This window comes from Dermochelys coriacea, chromosome 1 (assembly GCF_009764565.3).
Source record: "Dermochelys coriacea isolate rDerCor1 chromosome 1, rDerCor1.pri.v4, whole genome shotgun sequence".
NCBI lineage: Eukaryota > Metazoa > Chordata > Testudines > Dermochelyidae > Dermochelys > Dermochelys coriacea.
This window is the reverse complement of record NC_050068.2, coordinates 323,824,263-323,846,388: the sequence shown is the minus strand read 5'-3', so window position 1 is coordinate 323,846,388 and position 22,126 is coordinate 323,824,263. Positions and strand designations below refer to the sequence as shown.

General features: G+C 43.8%; 1 protein-coding gene across 16 annotated transcripts in view; it reads left to right on the top strand.

Annotated features, from left to right (window-relative positions):
• Positions 1 to 9,899: 9,899 nt before the first annotated feature.
• Positions 9,900 to 22,126, top strand: part of CPNE8 (copine 8) — a 279,857-nt gene continuing 267,630 nt past the window's right edge. For 4 of the 16 annotated variants that reach the window (XR_006275542.1, XM_038399105.2, XM_043496507.1 and 1 more), the window contains exon 1: positions 10,232 to 10,482. Coding sequence is in view for 10 of the 16 variants with exons in the window: in XM_038399105.2 (XP_038255033.1) it covers positions 10,343 to 10,482 (140 nt within the window). In the remaining 6 variants the exon portion in view is untranslated. Of the gene's footprint in view, positions 10,483 to 22,126 lie in introns of all 16 variants that reach the window. The other 12 variants (XR_006275544.1, XR_006275547.1, XR_006275546.1 and 9 more) reach the window with 8 other exon arrangements.

Here is a 22,126-nt window from a genome sequence, read left to right as displayed (position 1 = left end):
AGACTAACACGGCTGCTACTCTGAAACCTGCTCCACTCTATAGTCCCAGACTCTGTCTGCTTGGGATCTGACGAGTAAGAGTATGTCTACACAGCAGCTAGGAGATGTAATTCCCATCTGCTTGTGTTAGCACCTAAAAATAGCCATGTGTCTGCAGCAGCAAGGGCTAGTCACTGGAGTATCACAGAATATTACAGTTAGAAGAGACCTCAGGAGGTCATCTAGTCCACTCCCCTGCTCAAAGCAGGACCAACACCCATTAAATCATCCCAGTCAGGGCTTTGTCAAGCCACCACCTCCCTAGGTAACCCATTCCAGTGCTTCACCACCCTCCTAGTGAAATAGCGTTTCCCATTATCCCACCTAGACCTCCCCCAATGCAACTTGAGACCACTGCTTCTTGTTCTGTCATCTGCCACCACTGAGAACAGCCTAGCTCCATCCTCTTTGGAACCCCCCTTCAGGTAGTTAAAGGCTGCTATCAAATCCCCTCCCCAACACTCTTCTCTTCTCTCTTCTTCTCGCAGACTAAATAAGCTCAGTTCCCTCAGCTTCTCCTCATAAGTCATGTGCCCCAGCCCCCAAATAATTTTTGTCGCCCTCTGCTGGACTCTCTTCAATTTGTCCACATCCCTTCTGGGGGGGGGGGGGGACGGGACCAAAACTGGACACAATACTCCAGGTGTGGCCTCATCAGTGCCGAATAGAGGGGAATAATCACTTCCATCGATCTGCTGGCAATGCTCCTGCTAATACAGCCCAATATGCCGTTGGCCTTCTTGGCAACAAGGGCACACTGCTGACTGATATCTAGCTTCTCGTCCACTGTAATACCCAGGTACTTTTCTGCAGAACTACTGCTTACCCAGTCGGTCCCCAGCCTACAGCTATGCATGGGATTCTTCCTTCCTAAGTGCAGGACTCTGCATTTGTCCCTGTTGAACCTCATCAGATTTCTTTTGGTGAAATCCTCCAATTTCTCTAGGTCACTCTGGACCCTATCCCTATCCTCCAGCGTATATACCTCTCCCCACAGCTTAGTGTCATCTCTGGACTTGCTGAGTGTGCAATTCATCCCATCATCCAGATAATTAATAAAGATGTTTAACAAAACCAGCCCCAGGAATGATCCTTGGGCACTCTGCTTGATACCGGCTGCCAACTAGACATCAAGCCATTGATCACTACCCATTGGGCTTGACAATCTAGCCAGCTTTCTAGCCACCTTATAGTCCATTCATCCAATCCATACTTCTTTAACTTGCTGGCAAGAATACTGTGGGAGACCGTATCAAAAGCTTTGCTAAAGTCAAGATATATCACATCCATTGCTTTCCCCATACCTACCAGAGCCAGTTTTCTCATCATAGAAGGCAATCAGGTTGGTCAGGCATGACTTGCCCTTGGTGAATCCATGTTGACTGTTCCTGATTACCTTCCTCTCCTCCAAGTGCTTCAAAACAGATTCCTTGAGGACCTGCTTCATAATTTTGCCGGGGACTGACATGAGGCTGACCGGTCTGTAGTTCCCCAGGTTCTCTTTCTTCCCTTTTTTCAATATGGGTATTATATTTGCCTTTTTCCAATCATCTGGGACCTTCCCCCGGTCGCCATGAATTTTCAAAGATAATGGCCAATGGCTCTACAATCACAACAGCCAACTCCCTCAGCACCCTTGGATGCATTAGATCTGGACTCATGGATTTGTGCATGACCAGTTTTTATAAATAGTCCTTAAGCTGTTCTTTCACCACTGAGGGCTGCTCACCTCCTCCCCATACTGTGTTGCCCAGTGCAGCGGTCTGGGAGCTGACCTTGTCTGTGAAGACTGAGGCAAAAAAAGCATTGAGTACTTCAGCTTTTTCCACATCTTCTGTCACCATGTTGCCTCCCGCATTCAGTAAGGGTCCCACACTTTCCCTGACCATCTTCTTGTTGCTAACATACCTGTAGAAACCCTTCTTGTTACCATTCACATCTCTTTACATCCAATTGTGTCTTGGCCATCCTGATTACACCCCTGCATGCTCTAGCAATATTTTTATAGTCCTCCCTAGTCATCTGTCCACATTTCCACTTCTTGTAAACTTCCTTTTTGAGTTTAAGCTCACTGAAGATTTCACTGTTAAGCCAAGCTGGTCGCCTGCCATATTTGCTATTCTTTCTGCACATCAGGATGGTTTGTTCTTGCACCCTCAATAAGGCTTCTTTAAAATACAGCCAGCTCTCCTGGACTCCTTTCCCCCTCATATTAGCCTCGCAGGGGATCCTGCCCATCAGTTCCCTAAGGAAGTCTAAGTCTGCTTTTCTGAAGTTCAGGGCCTGTATTTTGGGTCTCTTTTACGGCCTGCTGCCATTATAGGTTTTCCTTTCTAGTGAGAGAATGGTATGGTAGATCTCAAATCAATGAAGGCTACACTCAGAAAGACCTAAAGACTTCTGGAATATGCTGCTCAAACAGTTTCACTTTTGTTTCTACTGCCTGTCCCTCCCTTCTCACATTTATCTCCAGACTTCTTCTTCTTGTCCAGATCTATTCCACCCCCAACAATCTTCTATTCATTGAACTTTTTGAAACTTTGCACTTTTAGAGAGAGGTAAGGGATTGACTCTGTGTACACAAATTTGCAGAGGGACAATAGGGTTGAGGCTGTTGAAGAAAAAAAATCCAGAATACATAACGTTGTTGTTTTAGTTAAATAAAACAATTTAAATGTCTGTCTGTCTGATGTTCTGCTCCTAATACAGCATGGCAAGAAAATCCTCCAAATATTAATGATTAACCTGTTGAATTGGAGATAATTCACCTCCCAATGACTTCATAAATATCTGCTTCAATTGCCTTTGGTAAATGAAATAACCAATCATTCATTCATTTTTGGATATAGCTGTAAAACTAATCTGAAAAGTTTTCAAAATAAATCACTTTAAAAATGTATAGTGTGTACCTTCCAAAAATGAAACCTAAATCTATCTCTGAGTTGTGAAGAATATGTATTAAGGTTATAACAACCAACAAGAATGCACTTTTATGTAGAAATCCATGATTAAATAGAGTCTGACTAGTGATTTAAATCAAATCCACCCTGCTATTAGATACACCTCCATAGGATAAGTCTCCATATACTATTATTTTTTGAGATCTATCAGTCAATACATTTTTAATCTTTGGTATTGGCCTTGGCTTGTATGTTTAGTCTTTTGCTTACCAGATGTCTAATGTCTTAAATCCAGTTCTCAATTCAGTATTATTTTGAAGGACTCCTTAAGAAAGGGTATTCAGGGGATTCATTATCAGAAACTTCTGATTCAGAATTAGAGATTAAAAATGAATCAACTGAAGATTCAGAGGAAATACCAGATTTTGTTTATTTTAACTTTTTCTTGTAAGAGGGACTTGAGATCTTTCTTTAAGGAGGACTTGTTTTCACTTTAGTCAAATTTTTTATTGGGAATGTTTGACTCTCTAATTTTCTTCCTCCCTTATTGATGGAAAAATTATTCCTGACAAATCATATCACAGTGACCTTAGTCTGAGAAGATTTCCCCCAGGCCTTTAAGAAGTTGGGGAACTTGTAAGGCATTCATAAAAAATATTAACCAGGTCTCTGTCATGCCCCCTTTCCTTGTTTTCACATACCAGCCCTGGGAGCTCCTGAGGATGTGGCATAGAATCAGTTCTGTTTGACTATGTTTGCTGGGTTCTCCTTCATTGAAGCAATACCCCAATATTCATTTATGACTGCTTTGGGGCTCTTTTTGCTGGCAGAGACATGTGGCACTGCTGGTTGAGGTCTAGTGTCCTTGAAAAAAAGAATTTACATTCTAAGCCCCTGATGTTGCAATCAGGTCCTTGTAATCAGATCCCTGCACCTGTGCAGAACTCCATTCAGTTCAGTGGAGCTCCATGCTGGCAGAAGGGTTGATCTGCCACATCAGCTTGCAGACTCAGAGGCCTAAATCTGACATATGTCATTTTGCAGTGGGGAAACAGGGGATTAAGAAAGGAGTTACTTAAAAATCAAGGTGAAGGAAATGTTATTGTTAGGCCATAAAAATTGGCAGGATAGATGTATCTGAAACAAGGTAAGCATCTTTTAACTTGAGTAGAATCCAAATTAAACATGAACTCTTATAATGCTACATTTCCTTCACCTTGATTTTTAAGTAATTACTTTGTCAACATCACATGGCAAAAAATGTGTGTGTTTTCACGGTTATGAAGCTTTAACTCTTTGAACCTCAATGTCTACTGTCATTAAACTATTATTGGCTTATTTCCACATAATATGAAAATTTAAATAGATAAAAGTAGAAAAAATGCTTACATCTCACAATTTCATGCAACAGTGAAAATTTAATCTAGAAAAGCTTAAATATAATATTAGCCATCAAAATCATAAAACAATAGAAAAATTTAATTCTGCCATGCATAAATATATATGCCTGGTGGTTTTAAAAGGCCAGTTTCACAAAGCTGCGCAAACACAAGGTAAAATCGGTGGCCACAGAGTTAAGGACAATAAAGAGGCATTTTTTAAAGCGTATTCAGAACAAAAGGAATCCTAACAATGGTATTGGTCCATTACTAGATGGAAATGGTAGAATTATCAGTAATAAGGAAGAAAAGTAGTCCACTGAACTCAGTGGGACATTTTCCATAAGTAAAGTTAAACACATTCTTAAGAATTTGTAGGATCAGGACCATAATTTCATCTCATTTCCCAGGTACTTATATGGCCCCATTAGCATGGTATCTGAGCACCTCTGTTAGGTAGAAAAAAGTACTATTATTCCATTTTTAAAGATGGGAACTGAGCTACAGAGAGACTAAGTGAGTTGCCCAAGGTCACACAAGATGTCTGTGGAGGAGCAGGTAATTTAAGTTAGCTCTCCTGACTTGCAGGCTAGTATCCCAATTGCTGGACCATACTTCCTCCCATTTCCCTCTTTGTGTGGTCTTTCACACAGAAACAGGAAAAAGTATGTGTTTTTTTGATGCTTGGATTGTCATGGCAAGGTCATTTGCATATCCACATTTTTGTGATTTAATTGGAGGCATGTCATTTATGTAAATGTTTAAAAGGGTTGGTGCAAGTATAGAGCTTTGTTGTAGCCCACTGTTTATGATACAGCGTGAGCTGGTCTTATTACCCAGGTACACCCATAGGCGTCTGTTACTCAGCATGGTCCACAGCAGGCGAAGTGTTTGGTAGCAAGGTATAATTTTAGCAAGTTTCAGCATCAGGCCCTTAATCCATACAGTATCATACGCAAATGATAGGTCGACAAATACTACACCAGTCTTTAGAGTTTTTTGGTAGGCAGCCTCAATGCGAGTTGTGAGTGCCAGAACTTGGTCACAATAACTATGTTTTGGACAGAAGCCCGCCTATTCGACAGGGATAATTGGCTCAGTAAAAAGGCATATTCTTTTGATGACACAAAATTGGGGGAGTGGTAAATAATTATAAAGAGACAAGTCAGTTATACAAACTGATCTGGATTGCTGGGGAAACTGGGCTCATTTGAACAGTATGAGCCCGGGGGGTTGTATGAGATAGTACAAGTGCTTTGGGGACAACTTCCTGGTACAAGTTCTGGAGGAATCAACTAGGGGCCATGCTCCTCTTGACCTGCTGCTTACAAACAGGGAAGAATTGGTAGGGGAAGTAGAAATAGGTGGCAACTTTAGGCAGCAGTGACCATGAGATGGTTGAGTTCAGGATCCTGACAAAAGGAAGAAAAGAAAGTAGCAAAATACAGTTTGGGAATAAGAACCATTTGAGAAATATATGTTTGCTGATGATGTTTTAAAGAAAGCCATACCAGTGAACTGGTGAAAATCACTTAAGCACTTGGATTCAGAGACTGTTGAAGTGATAATCTCACTTTTAATAGCAGTAGCTTCTTCTGCTGGTGTAGAAAGAATATTTTCTTCCTTCGGACTAATTAATTCCAAATTGAGAAATTGTTTGGGACCTGAAAAAGCAGGAAAGCTTGTTTTTCTTTTCCAGATTCTGAACAAACAGGAAAATGAAGGTGAAGACGACTGAGTTAGCTGCAGAAGCCAATATTTTAAGTTTCTCATGTTGACCTGGCTGACATAATCGATTTAATTTTTTAAAAATATTTAACTATTTTAATTAAAAACAATTTTAACAAAAACCAACCTGATTTTAAAAAAACTTGAACGTTTAACTAAATTCAAACTCTAAGTTCTCAAGAAGCAGCATTTTTCTAATTTTCCCTGTCTGTAAATTTTGATGACTATTGATGGAAAAAACTTTTGTTGGTTTGTGTGTGTACAATGAAATTGACATTTACCAACAAAAATTGAATTCTTCCAAATATATATTAGTAGTTGGACTTTACTCTGTTTGCACAAAACAAATGTGACTAAGCTATGATCCCTTGTACCTAAGTTATCACGGATATTTAGTTCTGTGATCAATTTCTTTTTTTATTTGTCAAGATGAGGTCTAATACAGAATTGCCCTGTGTTGAATTAGGAAAACATCACCTATAATATTTAGAAATTCTAAGGAAGTTTTAGTACTGGCAGCATGAGACCTCCTGCATGTCACTTAGGCTATGTCTACGATACCAATTTCGAGACACCACTGACTTCCTGAGGCCCAGCTATTTTCGAGACACCACTGACTTCCTGAGGAAACTGCAATCCATTGGTGATCTTCCTAAAAACACCATCCTAGCCAAGCCTAGAGAAGCCCTCTACACCAACATTCCACACAAAGATGGACTACAAGCCGTCAAGAACAGCATCCCCGATAATGTCACAGCTAACCTGGTGGCTGAACTTTGTGACTTTGTCCTCACCCATAACTATTTCACATTTGGGGACAATATATACTTTCAAATCAGCGGCACTGCGATGGGTACCCACATGGCCCCACAGTATGCCAACATTTTTATGGCTGACTTAGAACAACGCTTCCTCAGCTCTCATCCCCTAATGCCCCTACTCTACTTGCGCTACACTGATGACATCTTCATCATCTGGACCCATGGAAAAGAAGCCCTTGAGGAATTCCACCAGGATTTCAACAATTTCCATCCCACCATCAACCTCAGCCTGGATCAGTCCACGCAAGAGATCCACTTCCTGGACACTATGGTGCTAATAAGTGATGGGCACATAAACACCACCCTATATCGGAAACCTACTGACCGCTATTCCTACCTACATGCCTCTAGCTTTCATCCAGATCACACCACACGATCCATTGTCTACAGCCAAGCTCTACGATATAACCGCATTTGCTCCAACCCCTCAGACAGAGACAAACACCTACAAGATCTCTATCATGCATTCCTACAATACCCACCTGCTGAAGTGAAGAAACAGATTGACAGAGCCAGAAGAGTACCCAGAAGTCACCTACTACAGGACAGGCCCAACAAAGAAAATAACAGAACGCCACTAGCCATCACCTTCAGCCCCCAACTAAAACCTCTCCAATGCATCATCAAAGATCTACAACCTATCCTGAAGGACAACCCATCACTCTCACAGATGTTGGGAGACAGGCCAGTCCTTGCCTACAGACAGCTTCCCAATCTGAAGCAGCAGCACACCACACACCAGCAACCACACATCACACAACAGAACCACTAACCCAGGAACCTATCCTTGCAACAAAGCCTGTTGCCAACTCTGTCCACATATCTATTCAGGGTACACCATCATAGGGCCTAATCACATCAGCCACACTATAAGAAGCTCGTTCACCTGCGCATCTACCAATGCGATATATGCCATCATGTGCCAGCAATGCCCCTCTGCCATGTACATTGGTCAAAATGGACAGTCTCTACGTAAAAGAATAAATGGACACAAATCAGAAGTCAAGAATTATAACATTCAAAAACCAGTTGGAGAACACTTCAATCTCTCTGGTCACTCGATCACAGACCTAAGAGTGGCTATCCTTCAACAAAAAAGCTTCAAAAACAGACTCCAACGAGAGACTGCTGAATTGGAATTAATTTGCAAACTGGATACAATTAACTTAGGCTTGAATAGAGACTGGGAATGGATGAGTCATTACACAAAGGAAAACTATTTCCCCATGTTATTTCTCCACCCCACACTGGAAATAGCCTACCTTGCTTGTCACCATGAAAGGTTTTCCTCTTCCCCCCCCCCGCTGCTGGTGATGGCTTATCTTAAGTGATCACTCTCCTTACAATGTGTATGATAAACCCATTGTTTCATGTTCTCTGTGTGGGTATATCAATCTCCCCTCTGTATTTTCCACCAAATGCATCCGATGAAGTGAGCTGTAGCTCACAAAAGCTTATGCTCAAATAAATTTATTAGTCTCTAAGGTGCCACAAGTACTCCTTTTCTTTTTGCGAATACAGACTAACACGGCTGCTACTCTGAAAAGCTACCATTTATGTTGGTATAACTTATATCGCTCAGTGAGGTGGTTTATTCGACCCTCCCCGAGGCACAAAAGTTACGTTGACATAAGCGCTATGTTTGTGGGAGAGCTTCTCTCACCGACATAGATACCGCTACTTGTTGGGGATGGATTAATTATGTCAATGGGAGAGCTTTCTCCCGTCAACATAGAGTGGCTACACTAGAGATCTTATGGTACTGCAGCTGCATCAGTACAGCTCCACCACTATAAGCTTATGTTGACCTAATTATGTCACTGTGCACACTACAGCCTTGTCCAGCCAATGTAAGTGCCCTACTACACGGACATAGTAAATCCACCTCCATGAGAGGCACAGAGCTCATGTTGGTGTAGTTAGGGTGACACAGTGTGTGGACATTGCATTACTTACGTCGGCCGTTGGCTGTCTTGTCAAATTCATGGCTCCATGCTGCCCCTACGCTCATGCCTGGAGGCTCCCTGATCAGGGAGTCAAGAAGCCTGGGTGACTGTCCCACTGCCAAATTATCCCATCCTAAGGGGAAAAGGGACTCAAACCCACAATTCCCAATTCTTAGGATCAAGCGATCGCTTACCTCTCCAGGGACTTGAACCCCGAAGACCTTCTCGACGGACTCGAACCCCGAAGAGCTGGATCTGGAGCCTACTCAAAGGGTAGGTGCATATTGCTGGATTTCTGTGGGCTCCTGCTGGTTCACAGAACACGCCTTATCGCCGACACAGGGATCAGATCACTGGCAAGGCTCCTCGAAACCGGAGGATGCGCGCTGCATTGCTTTAGAGTCTGATCCCGCGCCGGAGAGTCAGACAGGTGCCGGCAGTCGCCAAATTGTTGAGGACTCGAACCCCAGACGGCACGGTTCGTTGTCTGACCGGAGAGAGCCAGGCAACACCAGCAAGGTCGGAACACAAAGCTCTTTATTGAAGAATGCACACAACAATAGAGAGCAGCCCCTCTCCAAAGAGAGCCAGGTGCCTCTAAGTAAAACTAATAGGTTTTTATAGACAGTCCTGTCGCGTCACTGATTTATTCATAAAGCAGCCCACCCCTCCCCTATGTTAGTTAAAATCCTCTTTTTCTATAGCGCGTGCACTTCTACCACCTTATTGCCGATAACTTTTAGCAAATCGTAATGCGTCACTAACTTTATCAGTGTGGGTGTCAACCAGGGGACGAGGAGTTAAGAACAGACCTAACACAAAAACATGGAGCGGAAAACAGCGTTCCCGTATCTCAAGGGCTGTCCCCAGTACATGGGGTACAGAATGCAGGAATGCAGGCCTCCCCTTTTTTCCCCCCTCCCTCTCCGTAACTTAAACAAGTATTCCTTCATTCTACTTTCGGAGACTTTCCCAGCAGCCCTTCTCGGACTTCGGTTCGGTTGGCATAACTGCTTCATGTTTAATTTTTCTCACCTAACAGCCGCAAGAGGCTTCACTTTCCGGAATCCCCCACCAGGGGCCGCTGTACACGTGTCCCGGCGCTGCTAGGGCGGGTAAAGTGCTAACCTCTCCCCCCCCCCCGCCCCGCCCCGCGCCGCCGCCGCCCGCAGCGCAGGGTCCCTCCAGCTCCCGCCATCGGGGCAGCTCGTGTTCCAAGCCCGCGCTGGCGCCACGCGGGGCAGGTAACGCTCGCAGCCACCTTGCGCGCGGCCGGGGACCTTGGAGACCGTTGCTCACTCGTTGGCCCCCAGGTTGGGGTTCCTGTCACGCGCGGGTTCGGCCCGTGGTGACGTCACCGGTCGCGCCCTAATCTCACTTAGTCGGCGTTTCCCGCCCGCGTGCAGCAGTTTGAGCTCAGCCCAGTGGCTCCACCCAGTCAGTTTAGTGGCCGGCAAGAGGAGCGGCGGTAGCGAGCGCTGCTCTTGGGAGATCCCGCTGGCGACGCCTCTTACGCCCCGCCCTGCCCCATGTTCGGACCTGATAAGCAGTCGGGGCAGCCGAAGCTGGACGGCGGTGGCAGGTTTGGGAATATGGCGTCCGTGGGGGAATTTAACTCGTTCAGCGCCAGCGTCCCGGCCACCAAGGTGGAGCTGTCTGTGTCCTGCAGGTAAGCGAGCGGGGTTAGACGGTGCGTGCGCGGTGGTGTGAAAGCCCCATCTGGTGCCCTGGGAGGATGGGGGGGGGGGGGGAAGATCCGACGTGTCTGATCCAGCCCCCCTTGTGATTTCTCGGGCTGGGGTGTGCGCGACGAGCTGTGTGGGCGGAGGGTCCCTTCCCCCTGAGGGGTGGGGTGGGCGGGACGGGGACTTGGGGAGCAGGCGGAGTGACATCTCTGCGCGCTGCGGCGCGCACAAAAGAGAGTTGTGTTCGGTTTCCTTTCGCAAGCTCAGTCGGTGCTTACTGGAGGCACTTGTCTCATCCGTTTCTTCTGGGAAGCTTCCAGCTGGGAGAAGTTCGTAAATCCTCATGCAGAGGGGGTGGATCAGACCCCACAATCTAGTAACCGGCTCGTTCCCTTCCTGGGAATCTCCGATTGGCTCTGGTGTCCTGGGCAGCGCAGGGAGTGATGGTAAATCCACAGAGAAATAGCAGATGGGGGATTCCCCCTACCAAAACGGTATGGCAGCCTGGGCTATTTCCTCATGGGAGGGCTGCCTGCGGTGGCAGGTATCGTTATTTAGATCGGTTCCAAACCTCTCACGGGAGGAGGAGGAGGAGGGGGGGGGAGAGGGTCGAGGAGTATTTCCTCAGTCAGGCTGGCACTTATCCTCAGACCTGTCCCCAGGTCTCATGAGATGCGGAGAGGAGGGAGAGCCCCTGTCAAAACGTTGTTTAAAGGCGCCTTCTAAAACTGTTTCAAAACCTTAACAGTCCAGCCACACACTCCGTCCATCCTTGACCATGAAGTTAATGGTAACTAACAAAAACCCAACTAATGGTATTTTACTTGCTCATCGGAATTTACTCGGCCTGGGTGCTTGTGGGAAAGTAGAATGTTCTAAGTTTAGGAAAAAGAAAAGGAGGACTTGTGGCACCTTAGAGACTAACAAATTTATTTGAGCATAAGCTTTCGTGAGCTACAGCTCACTTCAAGTGAGCTGTAGCTCACGAAAGCTTATGCTCAAATAAATTTGTTAGTCTCTAAGGTGCCACAAGTCCTCCTTTTCGAGCATAAGCTTTCATGAGCTACAGCTCACTTCAAGTGAGCTGTAGCTCACGAAAGCTTATGCTCTAATAAATTTGTTAGTCTCTAAGGTGCCACAAGTCCTCCTTTTCTTTTTGCGAATACAGACTAACACGGCTGCTACTCTGAAACCTAAGTTTAGGAAAGTTTCCTTCTCTTCCCCCCCCCCCCCCCCCCCCCCAAGGATGAAGAACTTTTGCTTTGGGTGCAATGAGACCCTCTACCTAGTATTTAGAAATCTCCTTAAAACTGCCCAATCGACTGTAGACAAGCAGCTGCCGTAACTGGTGTATTTGGCAGCTTTAATTGTTAGTGTTGCTTCCTGTTGGAAAATGAAACAGTTTGCTGAGCCATTGCCAGTGACATACTGCACTACTAAAATGTCCCAGGCTGTATCCTCTCTCTGTTGCTCCAGAGGTGCGGAGGTTACCACTGCCACTCCTTCAGCAGTTTTCAAAACGGAACAGCTGCTCCTGCAACTCCCTTCCCCAAAGTTAACCTCGTAGCTGTTTGTTAAGGGGAACACTTCAAAAGGATAAATGAATGAAAAGCACGATATTCCTCGACTTCCTAAGAGCTTTTTATCTGCCCAGCCAACCACTCCTCGCCTGCCTGCAAAACGTGCTTGTTTATTGTTAGGTTGTCTACCTCCTCCACCAATACTTTTAAATTGCCTCTTGTCTTAATCTAAAATTACAAGGTGTCTTGGACAGGAATGGCCTTCTTGTTAATTTTTTGTACAGCACTATATAAATTGATTAGTTTGTAAATTCCCTAGTTTGTGTTACTGTCTGTAATGCAAATAATAAAAAAGGCTGACGTCCTCCACTCTCTGTGTAGAAGAAGAATGAACTTGTTTAATGGGGGTTGGTTTTAAGACTCTGTAAATGTTCTTCCCTTTGGGATGGAGGTTTTTTGTATATTGAAATTTTCACAGTTTGTGACGCCTCAGAATACTGAATTTCTAGAAGTCTCCACAGAGTTTCTAAATAGCACCCAAAGGGAAACTGAACACCACACAAGGCATATTATTTTTTAGAGAAAAACAGGCTCTAGGGTTCAGGAGTTCTAGTTTTAGGGTTGGGTTTTGTAAGTAAATGGTGTGATATTATCTTTCATTTTGTGATACTTTATACTTTTTGACTCAGTTTTGTTTGTAATGAGAGAACACCTTCAATTCAGATTGCTTGGTTTACTTTTTTATATTTTATTTCAGATTTTCAGTACTAAACTTGGCAATAAATAAAACAGCTCTGTTATGAAACTTGTGTTTGAAGAAAATAGTACTGATGTAAAACAGTATATCCAAATCTAGCTGATAGATACTATTTTTTTAAAATAATCAGTCAATCACGAAGTTATTTAAATACTATAACTCACTTAATATGATTGGCTAAAATACTGGGTGTTCATGTCTGTGTACATGCTGTAGCTAGACAGAGGAAAACAAAACATTCCATGGGTTCATGCAACAGAAAGAAAAACAAGGTTGTTCAAACAAAACTGGCTTCTCATTTGACTATTAACTCCTCCTACCTCCTTCTCCTTCATTCTTGTGTTATGTCTGTCTTGTCAAATGTTAATGTCTAAATATATGGGACTTCCCTAAGGGAATTTCCTTTATAATGCAAGTGGTAAACTCCACTTTTTTTCTGATTAGCAGCAGAAACATGTATTAATATCAAAATAGAAAATGAATGACTTTAGGAAAGACACTAATGAATAACACATGATTATGACTCATCTGTGTACGCATTTATTGGCTAAAACCTCAAAAGAAATAGCATTCTAATAAAAATATGCAATATGGACAGAAGAATAAACTATGCCAGTTACAGCAATAAATGCTTCAATTGTTCAATAATTTAGCAATTACATTTGTTTTTAGAAAATTTCTGCCTTCATTTATACTGTAGTACAATATCTTAAATGATATAATTATTTCATTATGAGCCATAGAACCAGTATTAGCACTAGATGATGATGCTGATTATCCGCTAATAGAGCATTAGTTTGTGCTTGTCTGTTCTTAAATTCCAGCTACATTCTCCACTTCCTTTTTGGATGTCTATAGGAGCCATAGAACACTGGTCCATTTATCATTTGCTCACTGGTGTAACTGGGCTGTCAGCAGAGGCAATGTGGTCTACTAGTTACATTAATAGACAGGGAGTGAAGCAACATAGGTTCTATTCCTGACTTGACCAGTAATTCACTCTGAGACCTGTGCAAGTCACTTCACTACTACTTGGTGCTTCAGTTTCTCCATCAGTAAATTGGAGTTAATAATAAAACTATGTTCACACACAAATGAAACCTCTGACCTCAAGAGATTAAAAAATGAGTTAGACCACTTGAGAAACCACAAACCATGTGACTGCCCCCCCCAAAGAGATTATAAAAAAAGTGTCCTTCCTCCCCTCCCCCCAATTTTGTCTTGAGTTTTGAATTCCCTCTGCCTATCACATGCATGTGACAATTGGTATTGCCCACTGTCCCAAATTTATTTGGTAAGGTGTTTTTTGGCCCTTGCTGCAGGAATAAGTTTGCCAGGTGTCCAGTTTTCAAGCGGAACACCCGGTCGAAAAGGGACCATGGCAGCTCCGGTCAGCACCGCTAACCAGGTTGTTAAAGTCCAGTTGGTGTGGGGCTGGCAGGCTCCCACCAGGCTCTGCACTGCTCCCAGGAAGCTGCCGGCATGTCCCTCTGGCTCCTAGATGTAGGGGTGAGCACGGGGGTTCCACAAGCTGCCCCCACCCTGAGTGCCGGCTCTGCAGCTCCCATTGGCTGGAAATCTCCACCTAGGAGCTGGAGGGACATGCCAGCAGCTTCCCGGGAGCAGCCTAAAGGCTAGATGCCTAACCTGCCTCAGCCCGGTGAAAATGAGTGACTGAAAGTGTGGGAGAGCGAGGGTGGGGGGGATGGAGTGAGCGGGGGGGCAGAGCCTTGGGGAAGGGGCAGGGCAAGGGTGTTTAGAAAGTTTGCAACCCTATGCAGGAGCTCTCACCCCTACATCTGTTTGTCCCTTGTGCAGCGATTAGTCCTGCTCCTCCTTCCCCCAGTTCCTGCATCAGTTCTGCTCACTTGTATCCCCAGAACCCATAAGTTCTGCCCTCTAGCCTCTCTCCATCAATTCAATGTTCCACCCCATCAGTTCTGCCCTCTACCTCATTTCTGCTCTTCGTGGGGTTTTTCACTTCTCTCTCCTAGGCTTGGGAATGGGGACTACAGCAGGGTCCCCTTCTCCCCCTTCCAGGCTGGGGCAATGGGGAGGATTAGCTCTAGTGGCTCTTCACCCCTTTATCCTGTTCCCAAGGCGCATATTGCAGCGAGTGAAGGGAGGATCAGAGGAGCCATCCCCATTGTTCCAGGAGGGGATGAGGGACCGGAGCCGACCTGAGCTCTTTCCTTCCTTCCCCCCCTGCTCCTGCACACGGAAGCCATTTTCCCTGGTGGAGAGAGGGAGTGGGGGGTGAGAGCTCTTCCTGCAGCAGCTCTGATTGGTTGCTCTACCCCATGAACTGGACGGGGGGGCAGGCAGCCAATCGGAGGACTTTCTTTCCCCCGAAGCAGCATTCAAAAAAGTCAGATGGCTGGAGTGTCTTGCTCCATCATAAGACTTGCTACATCCCTGGCCAAATGTAGATCCAGTGGATAAAATGGCTCATCTCTTGGCATTGATTTAGTATTGATTTTGTAGTTTCTTTTTTTTTTTTTTTGTCTACAATATTTTATCTAATTTGTATGGATATAAAATGTGAGCATAGGTATAGCCTTACAATTGTTGGAGGAGCAAGAAGTCAGACTATTTTTCATTATTATTATCATAGTGCCTAGCCTAGGAGCCCTCTGTGTTTGTGAAGTGCCTAGAAAAACAGGATCTTGGTCCATGACATTTATTTAATGTCAGATAATTAAGGAAAGGGCCAGACTTTCTGTGAACCTAATATCTGTGGGTTTCCAATCCAGGGAGATTCTAAAAGTCTGCAGGTGCTGGCAGGGAGATCTATCCAGGAAGCATCAAAACAATTGTGCTTTTAAGTTTAGATTTAAATACTTGGGTGGTGGTTTTTTTTCTTTGGTGATTAATGTTTGTGTTGGGATTTTCTATGGTCTATAAGTAACTTATAGATGTGTGTGTTTAGTTGTGATAAGAAAAGAGGTACTTGGGGCACGTTAGAGACTAACAAATTTATTTGAGCATAAGCTTTCGTGAGCTGTAGCTGTAGCTTATGCTCAAATAAATTTGTTAGTCTCTAAGGTGCTCCAAGTACTCCTTTTCTTTTTGCGAATGCAGACTAACACAGCTGCTACTCTGGAAACCTTTAGATGTGATGTTACATATATTAAGAAGAACTTATTTGTGGTGCATTTCCATTTGTGAGATATGGTACATCGGTGTGTACCTGATGAACTGCATTGAAAAGCAATGTCTAGCGAAGTCCGGGGGCAGGTGGTGAGGGTGACATCGTTGACCTACTCTATGTAAGGGAGTGCACCGCCTTGGCAGCCTCAGTTCCTTTGCCTCTGTCGCAGAGAGCAAATGGAACTTGCCTTTGTTACCTCAGGTTAGCTCTTCCCTTAAAGTAAAGTATCAGAGGGGTAGCTGTGTTAGTCTGTATCCACAAAAACAACGTTGAGTCTGGTGGCACCTTAAGCAGATTTATTTGGGCATAAGGTTTTGTGGGTAAATCAAATATAAAGTTTATTAACATCTTAAGATGTAAGAGATCACGAGCAAGGATAGTCAGAACACCAGGTTACAAAAGTTTTATTTCTTCTTGCATTCTAAACTTACTTAATTTTAACAGGATAAGCCCTTGTCTAAAGAAGTCTGTCTTGCCCAAATGTCCTTTATGGTGCTTTCAGCCAAACCCTTGTTGAGATCCTATTTTCATGAATGTAATTGCACTGTTCAATTAGTCCCCAAATGCAGGATAAAACAGGGATCCTTTTGCCTTCCTATTATATCCCAGAGTTGATTGTCTTTGTCTTTGTACCTCAGGGACAGGACAACCCCCTGTGGTTTAGTTTCAGCATCTTTCCATGTTAATTTAACATCCTTATGTTGACTTAGAATGCAGATGTAGTTCCCATTGTGTTTTGTTTACTAGACTTAATTTACATAAGAGTCAGGGATAGGTGAATAGATAGTTGCTTTGTCTGGCAGAAAACAGGGTGGATTGATTGATTTAAATCATGATTCAAATCACCAAGTGGAAAGCCTCTATTTCAGCAGTCCCCAAACTTTTGAGGGTTGTGTCCCCACCTTACCCGTCGTGTTCCCCCCCCCCCAAGCTGGGGCAAGGAGCAGGGCCATGGTTTGCGGGAGAGGGAAGGATGCAGACTGGGGTAAAGGGGCTGAGGCTGGGGTAGCAGCTGGGGGTGGGTCTGGGTCCAGGAGTGGGGCTGCAGCCAGGGGCTGAGGATGGGGGTAGGGGCGGGAGTGGAGCTGCAGCTGGGCTGCTGTGGGGACTGGCAGCCGGGCCCACGGCCAGGTCCGGCACTGCTCCTGGCTTTGTTCCCTGCCTCGGCCTTGGGCTGGGAACAGAGCTGAGGCTGGAGGCTAGCGCGGGACTGGGAATGGAGCTGTGCAGAGGCTGGGGACAGGGCTGGGAGCTGAGGGCAGGGAGGGGTTGGTGCTCCCTCCCTGCTCCTGTGAGGCTGACCTAGGCCCCACTATGCCCCCCGGACGTTCCTCCACACCCTCCTAGGGGGCCTGCCCCACACTTTGGGGACCTCTGCTCTATTAAAATCATTGATTTTTAGTCAGTTTTCCCATTTGTACTTCAGTATTTTTCCTAAAGAAAGGTGATTTCTTCTCCGTTGATATAACCGTTAAAACATGTTGAGTTACAGCTAAATAGAACTCCTGTACCCAGTAGAATATGCCTTGGGTCTCCCCAGGATCAAAGCTTTTAATACAGTACATGACCTATTGTGCCATATTTATAAAGCTTGACCTCAAAAGTTAGGTTCTCCCCCTCCCCGATTTCTTAAACAGAATTGAAAGAAAAGCAGCCCTTAACTCAGTTTTTTGGTAGAGGCTCATGGATTCAACATATTTATATGTAAATGTTTTAAGACATTAATAAGTTTAGACACTAACATATTTTATATAACAGGTTTTTAAAAAGAAAAAAAATTTAAACGACATTTTAAAAAAAAAAATCTTTAAATCGTCCGGTATAGCAGAGAACCTGTCAGTCAACTCTACCATGTTACATACTTTTAAAGCATATTTTTAGTAGGAATACACAACTCCTCACACGCCATCCATACATGCATCTCGCAGTGATTATGGTGACCAGTGTGTCACCGGCTTTCATTTGATACCTTACAATACAGTGCATCATTGCTGTAACATCCTTCATTATTACGAAACTTCGGCTATAACAACCCTGGTCCCTGGATCCCAACTACAGTACAGTATTCGGAGCCATAACCAGGGCAGGGCGAGTGGGGCAGCCACTCAAGGTGCAAAGCTGAGGAGATGGAAAAATGAGGCAGAAAAATGAGGGGGGGGGGGGGGGAAATGGTAGGGGATAGAGCCCTGCAGCAGGACAATACCATGCCACCTTTAGTTCTGTGCTGCTGCTGGGATGCTGCCTTTAGAGCAGGGTAGCCAGAGAGCAGCAGCTGCAGAAGTAAGGTGGCATGGTAATGGTATTGCTATAGAAACTGGCAAAATTAATTGTTTTTTTTTTTTTTTTTTTGTTTAGAACTGAGATTTAAATGAATGTTTGGAATTTTTTTTAATTGAAACAAAACTGAATTTATACTTCTAAATTTTTATATTCGACTGTTCCATTTTAATTTGAGATTTGTTATTTTGTATTCTTCAATGATTTAACACAGAATACTGGAGGCATGTAATATTATTTTATTAATAATTAATTTAGCTAACACCTTTGTCCAAGGTGACAAAGTTAACTTACTCCAGCAGTTTTTCGTTCATTTTGATCATTTGCTATAATAAACAAAAGGTTTGGATCCCAACAAGTAGTACACTATTCATGTAAAAATACCATGAAAGCAATGTGTTAGGTGTAGTGAGATTGTCAGACCTGATACGAGTTGTTGACCCAAAATAGTAAACTCTTTGCCAGCTGGCACCTCTCTGTCATGCGCCTTCTGCCTGGCAATCATACTGGACACTAATGCCCATGTGTAGTGACCTTTTGTGCGGGCGGGACTTGCACAGTAATCCAGCACATGACTTTCCCTTCCACCACAGGGAGTGGAGGTGTTGAGAGAGATTTGAGGTTCCATGCTCATCTAGCTTCTCAGTGCCTACAGCTTGATACTCCAGTGGGCCCACTGAGGGTTCTGAAACCAACCACTGTGCAGTGATACTTTTGATACAGGACCCAAGATGGGATTTTGCTATTGAGCCTCAGTGCTGTGTTCTATCACTGGCTCAAAATGGGAATCCCTCACCTTGCTACTGCCACCAATATCCATTCTAGCACTGTGAGCTCCCTTCAGCGTGTGTGCCTCACCAGCACCTATTCCTCACTTGGGTGAACCCTTTTCACAAAGTGATCACTATGTCTGACCTTTCAGTCCTCATCCTCAAAAGGCAACCCACATATCACTTTCAAAAGACAAGCCTGGGAGCTTAAATTCATAATTTTTAAAATCCTGGACTGAATAGACACTTTGGATTTATGATTACAATTATCTCTAACACACTAACAACCCCCCATCACCAGCTATCAAGGTTCCTTCCCCACTCTGAACACTAGGGTACAGATGTGGGGACCTGCAGGAAAAACGCCCTAAGCTTATTTTTACCAGCTTCGGTTAAAAATTCCCCAAGGTACAAACTATTTTACCTTTTATCCCTGGACTTTATTGCTGCCACCAACAAGCGTCTAACAAATATAACAGGGAAAGAGCCCACTTGGAAACTTGGAAGGCTTGATTAAAAATCCTCACCAATTTGCATAGGTGAACACAGACCCAAACCCTTGGATCTTAAGAACAAGGAAAAAGCAATCAGGTTCTTAAAAGAAGAATTTTAATTAAAGAAAATAAAAGTCACCTCTGTAAAATCAGGATGGTAAATACCTTACAGATTCAAAACATAGAGAATCCCTCTAGGCAAAACCTTAAGTTACAAAAAGACACAAAAACAGGAATATCCATTCCATTCAGCACAACTTATTTTATCAGCCATTTAAACAAAACAGAATCGAACACATATCTAACTAGATTGCTTTCTGACTTTTTACAGGAGTTCAGACCTGCATTCCTGCTCTGGTCCCAGCAAAAGCAACACAGACCGAGAGAGAACCCTTTGTTTCCCCCCGCCCTCCAGCTTTGAAAGTATCTTGTCTCCTCATTGGTCATTTTGGTCAGGTGCCGGCAAGGTTATCTTTCGCTTCTTAACCCTTTACAGGTGAAAGGGTTTTTCCTCTGGCCAGGAGGGATTTAAAGGTGGTTAGCCTTCCCTTTATATTTGACACCAGCTATTTCCCCTCTCCCTATGGGCAAGTCTACACTTTAAAATGCTGCATTGTTGTGTAGCACTTTAATGAAGACTCTCTAAGCCAATGGGAGAGCTTTCTCCTGTCGGTGTAGTTAATCCACTTCCCCAAGAGACCATGTACCTATGTCAGTGGGAAAAGCATTTTGTCTATAAGGGTAGGGTTAGCCATAGTTACACTAGGGTGACCAGACAGCAAATGTGAAAAATCAGGACTGGGTGGGGAGTAATAGGAGCCTATATAAGAAAAAGACTCAAATCAGGACTGTACCTATAAAATCGGGACATCTTGTCACCCTAAGTTACATTGACCTATGTCTACACTAGCAATTTTGTTGGTTAGGGGAGTGGAGAAAAAAAACACCCCCCCCTGGCTGACATAAGTTTCACCAACAAAAGTACTGATGTGGACAGCACTGTGTCGGTGGGAGATGCTCTCCTGCCGACGTAGCTACTGCTGTTCATTGGGGGTGGTTTAATTATGCCAGCAGGACAGCTCTCTCCTGCTGGCATAGACTGGCTACATGGGAGATCTTGCAGCGGTACAGCTGTGCTGCTGTAAGATCTGAAGCATAAATGTAGTTTGTCTCTCAGGTGTGGATTTTTCACATCCTTGAGAGATGTAGTTATACTGAAGTTGGTCTGTAATATAGACCTGACCTAAGACTGGAGGGGTGTTAATGGGACACTTCACTTTAAATGGACTCTCACAGTATGTGTTAAGTACTTATGCTAAACAATCTGTTCCACCTGATACTTAGCTGTGACACTGGATAAGTTTCCCAGACCCAAAGAAGAGCTGTATGTAGCTTGAAAGTTTCTCTCGCCAACAGAGGTTGGTCCAATAAAGATATTCCCTCACCCCTCACTTTTTTCTCTCTTAATATTAACAGAGATGGTTTAATCTGACGGTTAGGTGTCTAGCCTTCACAGCCGGTGTACTACTGTAACATGTTCTACCTGAAAATAACATTCTGTAATCTCTATATTCACAATTTTTATATGGTTATGGAATATTATGCCTTGTGACGTATCATTTGAAAAGTCATAATTTGCTTAACATTGTTGTCCTGTTAAAACTTCTGCCTCAACACTGTATGTGGAGTTATGAGATTTTGCTATAGGTTTGTTAATGAAACATATTGTGAGTCTGGGAAGTAATAAAGGCTTTGACTATCAACTGTATGTACACAGAAGGTGCAAGCAAGAATTTGCAATTCATATGAAGGACTGATTGCAGGGCACATAGGCAATGGAACTGTCTAACCCCTTGACACAGCAAGGATTTTTCCAGCATGAGGAGCTGTGTTTTTTATACCCCAACACACAAATTACCTCGCTCATCCCTCATCTCAACACCTGGAAGTAAGATTGTTTGGAGGGCAAAGCGTAGCACTATTGAACTGTGGGAAGGGATGGTCCTAACTGCAAGGTTTTCTAGTTAGGATGAATTGTGAACTGCCCGCAGTATCTGGTTGGGTGAGAAAGTTGCTTGCTTCACATTTTAGTTAGCTTGGTGAAGCTTCAGAATTAGATTGCAATTTTTATCATTTTATTTCTTTTTGTAGCCAATTCTGATCTTTTATGCCTGTATCACTTATCACTTAAAAGCTATCTTTAGATAAAAGAACAGAACTAGATTATCTAAACTAATATGTTTTGATTGAAGTGTTTTGGGGAATCTCTATTCAGGTTAACAAATTCTTTACCCTTTGATGGAATGATGAACAAATTAATGAGCTTCCACTGCATGGTGAGGGAACTGGACAATACAAGGCACATGCTTCTGGGGTGCAGTGCTGTGACAGGGATATGGAGGTGTTCCCCTGAATTGGTTCATGAGTGGCTGGGAGAGCATTCATGTAATTTCGCTGGGTTTGCCTTTATATGCTAATGGCTGTGTGAGCAGGGCCTGGAGAGGCTGTTTTTCCACCAGCAGAGCAGTGTAAGAGGAAACCCTGGTATGACGTTATTGACTTGAACTGGGACCATATAGAACATTGTTGCAAACAAGGTCCTGTAGTGGCATCAAATCTTGCATAAAGGGAGTCAAATGAGGTGTCTAAGTGGAGGTTA